The sequence below is a fragment of the Lutzomyia longipalpis genome, chromosome 1 (assembly GCF_024334085.1).
Source record: "Lutzomyia longipalpis isolate SR_M1_2022 chromosome 1, ASM2433408v1".
NCBI lineage: Eukaryota > Metazoa > Arthropoda > Insecta > Diptera > Psychodidae > Lutzomyia > Lutzomyia longipalpis.
In genome coordinates, this window is record NC_074707.1 from 28,930,624 (window position 1) to 28,944,085 (window position 13,462).

At 38.3% G+C, this 13,462-nt stretch overlaps 6 protein-coding genes across 9 annotated transcripts in view; 3 read left to right on the forward strand and 3 right to left on the reverse strand.

Moving 5' to 3' along the window:
- Positions 1-2,623, forward strand: part of LOC129797426 (mucin-2) — a 37,106-nt gene extending 34,483 nt beyond the window's left edge. Inside the window, exons 4-6 of one of the 2 annotated variants that reach the window (XM_055839966.1) lie at positions 350-907; positions 1,152-1,753; positions 1,815-2,623. In XM_055839966.1, the coding sequence (XP_055695941.1) occupies positions 350-907; positions 1,152-1,753; positions 1,815-2,099 (1,445 nt within the window). In that variant the 3' untranslated portion in view covers positions 2,100-2,623. The remainder of the gene's footprint in view (positions 1-349; positions 908-1,151; positions 1,754-1,814) is intronic. The other variant, XM_055839967.1, reaches the window with a different exon arrangement.
- LOC129797635 (cytochrome P450 6A1-like) overlaps positions 1-13,462 on the reverse strand; it is a 690,618-nt gene that overhangs the window by 399,691 nt on the left and 277,465 nt on the right. The window lies entirely within an intron of this gene.
- Positions 1-13,462, reverse strand: part of LOC129797630 (cytochrome P450 6a9-like) — a 667,408-nt gene that overhangs the window by 399,691 nt on the left and 254,255 nt on the right. The window lies entirely within an intron of this gene.
- LOC129785954 (single-strand selective monofunctional uracil DNA glycosylase) lies at positions 3,084-3,912 on the forward strand. Its single transcript, XM_055820689.1, has 3 exons — positions 3,084-3,419; positions 3,481-3,763; positions 3,809-3,912. The coding sequence occupies exons 1-3, from the start codon at positions 3,084-3,086 to the stop codon at positions 3,910-3,912; spliced, it is 723 nt and encodes a 240-aa protein (XP_055676664.1).
- Positions 3,843-5,798, forward strand: LOC129797742 (tRNA-specific adenosine deaminase 2). Its single transcript, XM_055840577.1, has 2 exons — positions 3,843-4,276; positions 5,475-5,798. The coding sequence occupies exons 1-2, from the start codon at positions 3,970-3,972 to the stop codon at positions 5,780-5,782; spliced, it is 615 nt and encodes a 204-aa protein (XP_055696552.1). The 5' UTR covers positions 3,843-3,969; the 3' UTR covers positions 5,783-5,798.
- LOC129797625 (protein HEXIM1) lies at positions 5,791-10,492 on the reverse strand. Its single transcript, XM_055840391.1, has 2 exons — positions 9,552-10,492; positions 5,791-6,298 (listed from the first exon to the last, which is right to left on the reverse strand). The coding sequence occupies exons 1-2, from the start codon at positions 10,336-10,338 to the stop codon at positions 5,973-5,975; spliced, it is 1,113 nt and encodes a 370-aa protein (XP_055696366.1). The 5' UTR covers positions 10,339-10,492; the 3' UTR covers positions 5,791-5,972.

The following is a 13,462-nucleotide window of genomic DNA, read 5'->3' on the forward strand; positions in this document are numbered from 1 at the left end:
CAATCTCTGAAGGGAAGAAAATCCCCGACAGTTCCGTACCTTTCTCTTTTGAGGGGAACGTATGTAGATGTCGCGCCGACTAGTGCAAATTCGAGGGTAAGCGAATATGCAAGGAGGACTTTCCTCCCATTCACAAGATCATTTGCTTTCGAGCGTTCATGGTGACCACATTTCCGTTCATTCCCATTCATATACAACCAAAAATGTTGTAAAAGCTAAACTCAGTCAGCTCCCAAGTTTCCTTAAAAAGACCTCTTGCGCTATCTACCTTCCTCTCAAAAGAGGAAGGGCCGAAACGTTTTGGGCACTTTCGCCCATCTTTGTAATACTATCTCTCTATATAACAAAGGTACAACAGAAAGTACGGAATCCACTACAACTGAAGCAACTACAGAAAGTACAGAATCTACGACAACAGAAGGTACTACAGAAAGTACGGAATCAACCACAACTGAAGCAACTACAGAAAGTACGGAATCAACGACAACAGAAGGTACTACAGAAAGTACGGAATCAACCACAACAGAAGGTACTACAGAGTCTACAACAACAGAAGGAACAGAGTCAACCACAACAGAAGGTACTACAGAAAGTACGGAATCAACCACAACAGAAGGTACTACGGAATCAACCACAACAGAAGGAACTACAGAATCTACAACAACAGAAGGAACAGAGTCAACCACAACAGAAGGTACTACAGAAAGTACGGAATCAACCACAACAGAAGGTACAACGGATTCAACCACAACAGAAGGTACTACAGAATCTACAACAACAGAAGGAACAGAGTCAACCACAACTGAAGGAACCACAGAAAGTACAGAATCTACGACAACTGAAGGTACTACAGAGAGTACAGAATCCACTACCACTGAAGCTAATACAGACTCAACCACAACTGAAGGTACGGCCATTGCATATCTATTCTAAGATAATAATACAATCTCTGAAGGGAAGAAAATCCCCGAGAGTTCCATTCTTAAGTGATCTTGTGAATAAGAGTAAAGTCCTCCTTGTATTTCACATATCCCCAAAACTTTTTAAAACGATTCCATGCGCCATCTACCTTCCTTTCAAAAGAGGAAGAGCCGAAACGTTTTATGCACTTTCGTTCTTTCTTTGTAATACAATCTCTCTATATTACAAAGGTACTACAGAGAGTACAGAATCCACTACTACTGAAGGTACAACTGATTCCACCACTACTGAAGCTACTACCGACTCTACAACAACAGAAGCTGCTACAGAAAGTACAGAATCCACCACAACTGAAGGCACTACAGAATCAACCACTACTGAGGGTACTACAGAAACAACAGACTCTACTACAACTGAAGGTTCAACGGAAACGACAGATTCCACCACAACTGAAGGTACTACGGAAAGTACAGAATCCACCACTGAGGGTACAACTGAGTCGACAGAGGGAACAACTGAGGGTACCACAGAGGGCACAACAGAGGGTACCACGGAGAGTCCTCCGCAGAATTCTTCGTGTCCTCCTCTAGAGAGTGGCCAGGCATACTTTGTTTGTCCCACAGGATTTAGACGTCATCCACAGAACTGCAGTCAATTCTATCAGTGCACACAGCAACCAGATAGTGAAGACTACAACATTGTTGTCTTCAGCTGTCCTGAAGGAACAATTTACGATGATGAACAAACACAGTGCTTACCTCCGGAGCAAACGACCCCCTGTCAGTCATCATCAAGACGTTCTCTACGTGGTTTCGTTGAGAAGCGATCAACAGTAAGTTCAACTGCAGTAATGATCCGTGAACGAAAAAATTCGCATTGTTTTTCTTTTACAGATTCAACTCCGCAGACCAAAACGGCTTTGTCCTAAAGAAGGTTACTTCCCGTTCGAGGATACCACGTGCAGCACGATGTTCGTTAAGTGTAGTAGATCATTGGAGGAAGAGAAACTCGAAGGAACTGTCTACAGATGTCCAAAAGGATATGCTTACTGGCATGTGAGTAGACGTTGCGAGAAACCTGCTAGAATCCCCAACTGCCGAGTCAACACATACGATGAACGCAACCGAATTCCAATCGAATGGATCAACCTCGGACGAGGTCGAAGCCTGCGAATATAGATTATAGAGTGAGAGAGAGATGATTTCCTAGCGAGATAGGCCATTAGGTAGTTTTTCGTCAAATTCAGTCAGGAAGTAGCGGCTACAATGCCACATTTTTAATGCTAAGAAACAAAAAAACCACTTTGAACTGATTTACTTTTACTATCAATAATATAAAATGATGCAATCTTAGCATCAGCAACACGAATAGGAGCCATTAGAGAGCATCCTGGCTGTATAGGGCTTAAGATGCGCTACTTTTGGCTCTTTTTGGGACATTTTCCGGTGGCGGGGTATTTATAATGATGTAATTATGTGTACTGATTGACTTTCATGTTTCTTTTCCATGTCCCTCTCGAAATCCTTTTCATGTGCACGATTTGTGAAAGTCATCGTGCAATTTTTCTTTTTAAGTAATTAGGTTAGGAATCATTAAAGGACGCCATACAGAGAAATTGATAAATTGTCATTGTAAATAGTGTGAATGTGCATTTATGCGAAACAAAATGCAAAATAAAAGTCTATTATGAAGACGACGGGGAGTTTTTTTCTTTGAATATGAAAATTTTGAATGAAAATCAATTTTCTTTTATGTTGACCGTTTTATAACGGTGTTTTTTGAGAAATTGTTCAATTTATGTGTTTCTGCTGCCATCTTGTGGAATAAATCGAAATTTTTATACGCGCCTGGAAAGACTGGAAATGAATTGGCGATTTTGAAAAGGCGGTAGGTTCATTTAATTATTTTTATTTATCTGTGTAATTTTGCGTGAATTATTCGTCTTATTTTTTGCATAATGTATAAAAATTAATTAAATTAAAATCAGTTAAAAAATTTTAAGAAAAAAAGCTCAAAGTTCTCAAACAATTTAACTGGAAGTTCAATTACTTTCCAACCTCAACTATTCAGAAATAAAAGTAAACAACAACATTCCAGGAAAACCACTTCACTTTTACGCAAATTTTGGGATTTCTCAGATTTTGAGGTAATTTTAAGTGAAAATGTTAAGCAAGAAGCTCAAGAGGAACCTTTCGGGGAACCATCAAAGTGCAGACAATGTCCAGGAGGAGCCAACAGCGAAGGAAACAGAACTCGGAAGCGCCATAACCTCAAATTTATTTTCCGTACCGCTCTGGCAAAAGCTCTATGATGTGGAAATCCGGATGAATACTGAGCTCCGGGAGTTGCAATTTAGTGCCCCCGTTAGTGCTGTGTACAACCCCATTGAATATGCTTCGGAATTGCATTGCGCCTATATGAGAAAGTTTCTAAACGACAGGAAGCACATTGTGCTTGTTGGGATGAATCCAGGACCATGGGGGATGTGCCAAACTGGGGTACAATACACCATCTCTTGGGGATCTGTGTTTATGATTCTCATCTCTGTTGTTTCCGTAGGTACCTTTTGGGTATATTCCAGCGATTAGGGATTGGATGAGGCTCGAAGGGAACGTTGAGAAACCACCAGGAGAGCTTTCTGTGCGCCCTGTGGAGGGACTGAATTGTACACGAGCCGAGCAGAGTGGTCAGAGATTCTGGGGGCTATTTGAATCACTCTGTGGACCACCTGAGAATTTCTTCGAGAACTGCTTTGTCTACAATCTCTGCCCTTTGGCTTTCTTCCATTCCTCCGGAAGAAATATTACCCCAGCTGAGCTCAAGGTGGAGATTTTCTTTAACAGTTTTTTGTTTTCTTAATGTATTTAATGACTTTTTTGGTTTTCAGGGCACAGAGAAACGGAAGCTTCAGGAGATTTGCAACAAAAGCCTCGCAGAGGCAATAAATCTCCTGGAACCTCGAATTATCATCTCAATTGGACGCTACGTTGAGGATCGCGTAAAGGAGCTTTTCAAGCAGAACGCAATAGACAGTTCAATTGCCCACAAATGCTTACCACATCCGAGTCCCAGGAGTCTCAACAACACCAATTGGGACGAGAAGGCACGAAATTGGCTCATCGAGAACGACATCGATCGCTTTCTCCGGAAGCGTCAGTAACACACTTTATGGTGGATGCTCTGGCGGAAGCAAAGGAGGCGCTAAAGAGAGGAGAAGTCCCCGTTGGATGTCTCTTCATTCGCAATGGGACAATTATTGCTTCCGGTGGGAATGAAGTGAATGACACAAAAAATGCAACAAGACACGCTGAAATGATCTGCATCGATAAAATACTCCAAACGGCCAAAGATGAAGGTGAGCCTATCCCAGAATTAATAAAAAAAAAACCTGCTAAATAAGATTTTCATGTACTTACCCTGTATTTTCCCAAATTATTCATTTGGGATGTGAATTTTAAATGCAATCTTATGTTAAACATTCCTTTATCTTGATAAATAAACATTCAAACCATTTAAAATTCCTTTTAACTCCGTGGCGGGATTAGTTAGAAAGAAGCTGAACACTGAAGAGAATCTAATCTGTTGATCACAAAAAAAGGCTTTTCTTTTTTAATTTTATCGTTTTTTGTGACAATTTCTCGAAAATGCAATTTTTTAGACAATCGCAGAGCATTTATGTATTAAAATTCGATTTGAACAAAATCGGTCAAGCCATTTTTAAATTATCGAAAGAAATATTTTTGTTTTTAAAAATAAATATTTTTGTTTTTACGTCAAAAATATCTGAACAACAGTCACATTTTTCCACTTTTCTCAGCCCCAGAATGGAAATTCCAAATTCTGGTACATCAAAATCTGCATTGGTATTTCTTCTTTCATTTGCTTTTCATTTCACCCCATCAAAATCCATCCAGTAGATTCTGAGAAAAACCTACCTTTGTGCTTTGAGGAAAATCACAAGATGGCGTCGCACCTAAGATGGCGGAAAGTGATTTTTTACTCTTCAATAATTAGTTTACAAATGTGGCCAACACTTAAAAACCGAGTATAAGAAAAACCTCAAGAAAAAATTAAAACATTTAATTTAACCATGCTCTCAAAAGAGACCTCCCTTAAGGCCTTAACAGATTGACGAGAAGCTTCTAACCGCTTCGCAACTTTTCGTGTCCGATCGCCTTATCCGAAATATTTCGAAGTTTATTTCAATAACAATTTTTCCACTTCTGATAGAACGATCGGATTCGGAAATTTTCGTCCATCTCTGTTGATAGCTTTATTAGCTAAACGGCTTGACCGATTCTCAAGTAGGAACTATCGATGAAAGACTAGTCAAAATCTGAAGAATTTACTAAAATTTTTAACTTCTAGCCTTAACCTCTTTAGGACCGTAAGGAATCCAGCGGGTGGAATTACGTTCTAATAATTTTCAGGGGTTTCTTTGAGCTCAAATAAGACATTTTTGGCCAAAACTTCCGACTTTGAAATTTTCGGTTTTTCATCCTTCCTGATCCTACCAATCAAAAATCAAAGATTTCAAGACGTTCCCTTCACAGACGAGGACTTCCGAAGTGTCTTCCCGGAAATATCAGTTGTCGTAACAGTGGAGCCCTGCATCATGTGCCTTTCAGCCCTGAATCAGCTCAAAGTGCGTGAAATCATCTTTGGCTGCGTTAACGATCGTTTTGGTGGCTCAACTGTTTTGGATGTGACACAACTGCTTCCACCTGAAGAGAGAACCCCCTGCAAGGGTGGCGTACGTGCTGATGAGGCCATGGAGTTGCTGAAAACCTTCTACAGTGGTGAAAATCCCTCAGCTCCTGTCCCAAAGACACGGAAAACGAATAAATTGTCGTCAAAATGAAACATCCCTTTTATTTCTTTAGAAAATTTAAGCAATTTTATTATCAATTGTTCCTTTCACATTTCTCCTGGGTATTTCGAGGGATGTCTGGGGGAATTCATTGAAGTAGATCCCTGGGAATGGGGTATGTGTGTGTGTGTGATGGAGAATCTAAAAAGCATTGCCTTTCGTTGGTGGTGGATGCGAGGCTTTACCCACGCGGCGAGAGGGGATTATACTGTGGGGGTGACTGAGGATTGGGTGACAGTGGGTGCTGCCCATTGAGGAGTTCCCCATTGTACTGTGGCGGTGACTGGGAATGTGAGTAGCCATTGCAGAGCGGCACCTTCGGGATCGCCTGGGCTTCATCCTCCTCATCACAGAACATCGTCACCTGCTCACGACTCGAGCAGCTGCTGCTGCTGGAGCTACTGCTACTGGATGAGCTGTCACTCTCACTGTCCTCACTACTCGAGCACACCATTCTAGCTGCTGGAGGGACATTGCTCCGGTAGAACTCCAACTGTCTGCTGAGATCTGCAAATGACACAAAAAAAAGAAAGATTTTCAATCATTCTCCTGCTGCACCACCGTCGAAGGTTAATGGGGGCGATAACACCGGTAAATTTATTATTTATTGGCCACGAAGACCTACACTGCACACACATACTCAAATAACGCCTTATCGGGAGGAATGGGAAAGCAATGTGAAATATTATTATAAAGTCAAATAACCGTGTAGAAGTGAGCAATAAGAGGCAATGCAACACATTGTGGTGCAGGAAAGTCTATCAATTATGGCCTGGCACCGCTAACACCTTTTTTCTGCTTCTTCTTTTCAACCCAGAACGACTTTCTCAAAAAGGAAATTGCAATTTTTACTCTAAAATTACACACTCTTTTAGCTCTTAAACGCACTTTTAGCACGGAGTTTTTTTTGTATGCATCTCACGTACATGCAGTGCTATTAAAACACAAAGCAACTTTTGAGATGAATAGAAAAATATTTATTTTAAAAGGTACTTTGCAACATATAGTCGTTAGATTAACTTATGAATTTTCGAAAAAGTTCATACGAAGTTTACACGAAATGGTGGAGCTTTTAAAATTTGCATAATTTCCTTTAGTAAACTTTAGGAAGATTGATAAACTGTCGTTTGAAAGGAGTTTATCCGTTCCTGTATGTAGGGCACGGACTTTCGATCTGAACATCGAAGCATCGAAGCGTATTCGAAGCACTGCAAAAGAACTGCTTCGTTTTTAAAATGCTTCGATTATTCGAATAATCGAATAAGATTCGAAGCTTCGAATAATTCTTAGATATTCGAAGCTTCGAAGCTTTTTGAAATATTCAAATCTTATTCGATTATTCGAATAATCTAAGCATTTTAAAACCGTTCTTTTGCAGTGCTTCGATTTTTTCTCCACATTTCGAAGCTTCAAAAAGTTCGATTTTTCGGAGCCCTACATGTATGGGAAAATTCCTCATATGTAATTTATCCCACGTATCCCACGTAATTTTGTAAAGTGTCACAAAAGAATAAGAAATCGGAAGAGAAATTTCCCATTTTCAACTAGGAAAGTCGGCAAAGGTAGGCCTAAAATTATAACTATGACGTCAATATCAGGTTTTTTTTTAAACTATGCATGAAGAATGATAGTATAGTGGGGATCCGTAGTAAACATGGCTCGAAGTAAGTATGGATTAATTTTTTTTCTATAAATTTTTCAAGTACAGTGCTTTCAAACAGTTCAGCAAATTGCTTTGCTAGTGATGGGTTAGGATGCCTTTTTTCCACAAAGGTCCTTACGTCCTTCCATTTTTCAATGATACCTTGAGTGGCGACTAGAGCCGGTGAATATTCTTCCTCGAGAATTTCGTTCGGAATAATTTCATTTTCTTCCTCATCCACCAATGCTTGCGATTCCGCCACAGATTCTATTGTTGGTTCTTCTGTCATTTCTTCAATGTCTTCCTCATCTACTTCTAGATTAATTCTTTGTCCCAGATATAAGTACTATTTCATCAACAACCCCTGTGGATTGTTGACTAGAAAGTTCGTCTTTATTGGTGATTTCTGGAAGTAGGGGTTTCCATGCGTGTTTTAGTGTTCTGGTGGACACCTCATCCCAGGCCAGTCCCATTAGCTCTGCTGCCTCGATTATATTGTATTTTGTCTTCCAAAATTCCGAGAGTGTCAAGTCCTCGTACATTATGTCAAAAATCAAAATATCAAAGCAAAGGCTGCATTGTAAAACCGGCTAAGTCGGTGTGAGCTCCGAACTGACTTAGCCGGTTTTACAATGCAGCCCTCGAAAGCCTTTGTTTTTTTTTATTAAGGAACAGGTAGACTCCTTACTTCTCAAAACGAATGGCTGATTTTCAAAATATGTATGTAACTGTTTTTATTTTAAACAAAAAGGTGATTTACCCCCAATAAAATGCTCTGTTTTTGAAAATGAGTTTTTATTGAACAACAGTCCTTTATTATTTCAACCCTTAATCTTTTATACATTTTAATGAAACACTCACGAGCACGAGCATTGTCATGCGTTAGATCGGGGTAAGCGACAAATAAGGTTTTATTAAAATCTTGTATTACTTAAAGAAGTTTTTTGTTCATTTTGAAGCAAAAATTATTTTTAATGGCGTTTTCGAAGAATGTTTTTGGTTAGAATTTTCAATAATACGTATTTTATCAACTGAAAGTTTTTATTTTTTGCTATTTAAGCATTGTGATTTATCAGCAAGACCTTCGGTCTATTTCACAGAAAAAAGTTCAATTCAAAAGCTGATTTTTAGTGATTTTTCAAAGAATGTTTTTGCCTAGAATTTTCGAGAAGTTTTCTAAACAGGGAAGTAGAAAGGGAGAATTTTCTTGATAATTCTTTTTGGTAGCTTTTAAATCTTATTAGACGTTGAGATAGACCAATAGAGTTTTCATAGAAAAAAAAACAGAAAAAAAGATTTAAAAAAAATTTTCTTTGAAAGTTCACAATTTTCGCAAATACCTATAAGAAACTAATTTCCATAAGAGTGACCACATTGCGAAATAACTCTGGGGCTGGTCACCACATGATATACCTACAGTAGAAGCATTTTTGGGCAATACAAAATTCGATGATTTTTCCAGTTGATTCTATACCTACCTATTGGAAAAACTAAATTCCTTCTCGCATTTTGAATGTTTTATGACCATCAACATTTTGTTAATTGAGGTCATGACATGAATAAAAGTGAATAGACTCCTTTTTCAATTACATTTTCAGTAATAAAATGCACGAACTTAAAATTTTATCAACATCACTAATTTCATAAACGTTTAAAAACAAATGCAAAAAATTATTTTCAAAAGCTCTTTCGCGCTTTTTTTGTGTAAAAAAAAAATTTAATAAAACAATCTTGAAACTTTTGAAGGAGATTATTCACCAAAAATCGATTAATTGAAGTACTTAAACACAACTAACTCCCTTCTACTCGCTCTTCTACATTCAGTACGAGGAGTAAAATAAATAAATAGACGCGAATGTGAGCACAACTTTTTGCATAAATTTTAATAGAGGTATTTTATCGTAAAGCTTCTCTCTCTCTCTTCATGTGCTTAAACAAGTGGCGTTATTAAAATATTTAAAACGTTTTTTTTTCTTCAAATAAATGCAAATTACTCTTTTAATGCATAATATTTACACTGCAGAGAAATTATTTTTTTATCAAGTGGAAAATTCCTGGAAAATCTAGGGAAAATGTGGGGAGAGATATAATAGAAAAGAAAAAAAAAACGAGACTCACCCATATTATCTTCTGTGAGCTTGTGGATCTGCTCCTCGAGGTTGCGAATGTGATCCTGAACCTCGTAGCTGTTGTGCTGCAGCATCTGTTCTTTGGCATCAGCATGTCTCTGGGTATTCTCTCTGTTCAGCTTCTTGCTCACCATCTCAAAGTTGGCCTCCAGCTGTAGGTACTCCTGGATCAGTTGACTCTTCGTCAGCCCATCGAGGCGCTCGCACTTTGCATTCTCATACACACTGCTGAATTCTTTGGTGAGGAACTCCTCCTCATCCTCGGGCAGGCTACAGAAGTAGTTCTCATCCGAATCCAGCGATAGGCTCGGATCACGCTGACGTCCCTTTGGTGCCTGCATTTCGGGCATGTGATCCTCCATGAGGAATTTATTGGTGTTGTATGGCACAATGGAGCTCCGGATGCTGGCTGCGGAGCGCCTACTGGACAGAGGAATCTTCCACGCATAGGGCTTCACCTGACTATTATTCCTCTTTGCTTTGGCACGCCCACGGCGGCACTTCCGCTTCCCCTTGGGCCTTTCCCCACCCCCCGTAGCAGCACCTCCGCCACCCTGTGGCCCCTCACCCATAGCGCCCTGCTCGACACTCACACCACCATCCACGGGCACCAATACACCCGCATCAACTTGTTGTTGTTGCTGTGCAGTTCCCCGAAGTGCCGCCTGTGTCGCGTCAGTCGTCGTCATTGTTCTCGGGCAGGGAGGTTCGACGTCATTTTCTTTCCGGGAAAAATGCTCCTTTTCGATGTGTTCCACCCCCTCAATTGCTGACATTTTAGCACGGGTGCACTTGTAAATGCCTCACTTTTCACCAAAGTCACAAATAAGTTCACTTGTCGCAGAAAAAATCGCACTTTTTCGCAAATTGCATTCACTGAACTTCTCAGCTTTTGCAGCCTTACGCCATGTTTGACTGTGTTTTGTGCAATAGACACCGTAGCGCTGGCTGCGCATGGAAAATTCAGAGATGCAATCAGGGACGTTGGCGCCCGCAAGATTTTTACTTTTGGCACGTGCCCTTCGATTTTATGCTTTCTCTCCTTTTTTTCTCCCTTGAAATCTTTCTGTTCCTAATGTTTATTTTTATAATTTTAATTAAATTATTTATTGAATTAATAACATGGCTTGGTTTATAATTTTTATGTTTTTAGCGTGTACACACAATTTTCCGAAGTAATTTCTTCAAAAAAAAAGTCAGCTTCTGTGTACCATCCTAAAATGAAAATCCATCCAAACCATATCAAACATCGTATGACTACGAATTCATGTTACATACATCTGTTACATTAACCCTTGGAGGATTTTCTTGGTCACAGTAGCCAATCGATTTTTTTCCAATCGCCACATAACCAAAGTCTATTGAACATTCCGTAGGTAATAAATTCAACCTCTCTGTGTAGGGAACTTCAATTTCTTTAAAAAACGTCAAAAGTTAACTTGTAAGAAAATTTTCTTTTTGAGAGAAAATTATCATCATCACAAAATAGCACAGTGCTCAATAACAAGAAAAAATTAAGGTAAATTGAGGTTATAAATTTGGAATTTAATTTTCTGAGGTTTTGTATCTAACATTTAATTACAAAAGAATGATAAAAGATAAAGACTTGCGGTCAAAGGAAAAGTTCATGGGCTATGGACAAAACTGGTAATCTCTGCCAATTCGACTTTTTTATTTCGGCATTGATTAAAATCTAATCAACTTATCATGATAAATTCCTATATTTATGTGTGGGCAACTTCAAATATTAGAAGTTCGTCAAAAGAAAATCTGAAAAAAAAACGTTTTTCTTTATAATAGAAAATTAAGCTTAAAGTTTGTGGTTAAAAATTCGTGCCCTCCAAGTGCTAACCGATTTTGATAAAATCGTGTTCAAATGAAAGTTTCAAAAAAAATTAATGTCTAAACCTGTAAAACTTAAAACATCCCGTCAGTTTCCACTGGAGTAAACCTGTAATGCTTGAAATTTCCTTTATAAAGTCCTTGTGTTTCCTTCGCACAACTTTTTCCCTGAAATGGGTATGCAGAAATTGTTCTTTATTTTATTGTTAGCCATCAAGAGAGTGTATGGACGAAATAAATTGATACAGAAGTAGTCTCATCGGGAACTTTTCCCCAGTCGCTCTGTGGAGTGTTCCCCAGAGAGCGACTCTGGTGCCATTTTCAATACCTTTCTTTGCTCACACACGCATCGTCGTCACTCAACTTGTTTGCTGGTTTGCGCGATATATGCCGTATTTATTTCATATATGGAAGGTTCAAAATGCTGTAACAATTTGGCCAATCTCTTTTCCCAACTCCCATATTTTCATGACGATTTTTCCTTGCTCGCCCTTTTTTTTGGGCTCCCTTTTTGCCAATTTGACCGCAAATTGTGCATACCGATATTCGATTTCAATTTGAAAATTAATATGTTACCAACACATTTGACTTTCCATTTAAATATAAATATAAATTGAATGGAACACACATGCTCACACGCTAGGGCGAGATGCGATAGATGGTGGGCCATGGTAATGGGATGGAGTGAGAGGGGGAGTATTGGATGAACGGTTTACAACTAATTTTGTTTATTATTTAACTCCTGTTTATGTTGCGTTCTCTGTCGCACGTGCGCACAGGCACATTCGGCCTCTCGCTCTAATGTGAGATTTATTCAATCAAAGTGTGCTGTTTTGGAAAATGTAGTGTAAAACGACGATGGGGGGAGTATCACTCCCACCCACCCCCCATAATTGTCCCCCCTTAGTTCCACTCTTCGTCCCAATGATGAAGAGGAGTGAGAGCGGATGAATGGAGAAATTGGGATTTCCTGGCATGAGGAGACAAAATGACATTTTCCGCGCAAATTGTCACCATCAAGCTCTTGATACAGATCCAATTTCCATGCACATAAAAAGTTCGGTCTCGCAGAGTTATTTGGTAGCTCGTAATTTTGGGTGTAGAGTTGCGAAAAATACTACCAATTTGATGATAAATTTTAAATGCGCAGAAAACATAAAAGCATACGACGAAGAAGTTGCTTTTAATCGAGATCTATGCCACTATTCAAGCTCGACTTGTTCTCCATAAGATGCCACATTTTTGCTGATTTTCTATTATAACGTATTACCTACTCTTTGTTATTCTTCTCACCTAACATTATGCTTTTATTATGTACACACTGTGCAAGTACAATAAATTCAATGATATCATGGTAGTCTCTACCTCTAAAATATACATAAAAAAGGGTCAGGTGGATTGTGTTATGTTGTCATTGATATTTTGCGTTGTTATTTGATTCATCGGCTATGAATAAGTTTTTTTTTCTTTGGAAGATAGCGAGTAAAATTAATCATATATGCAATTCTATAAAAGATTCAGACAAAAATCTTTCAGTTTATGATTTTTTAAAAATTCTATCACATTCCGATACACTACAGAAATCAAGAAAAACTCTTATAAACCTTTACTGGGCTTGGTTTATCCACTTATCTTCTATATTTAGAATAGAATAGAATAAGTTATTTGTTTATAATATTCAAGAGTTTCTGTAACGAAATTTAAAGAGATCGTTACAAAGCTTTTTTTCACTTTATTTTTAATATTCATTGCTTTTTATTTAATTAAAGGATATTATTCGTCCTTGTTAGGAGAATTTCATAATTTGTATAATTTTGTAAAAAAAAAAAGAATTTAATAATCCTAGAAAAGATTTCATGAGAAGAATCGATAAAAATTTGCTTAAAAATGTAACCAATGACGTCACTTTTGCGTTTTTTATATCTTTCAATTCTATACCTCCAATTTTATTATGCCGTAAAAAATAAAATCCATTTTGTCTTACCCACTTCAAAACTCTATAAAATGTTCTAATCTTACATAATTAGAATAATTATTGCCCTATCATACATTCGAGTT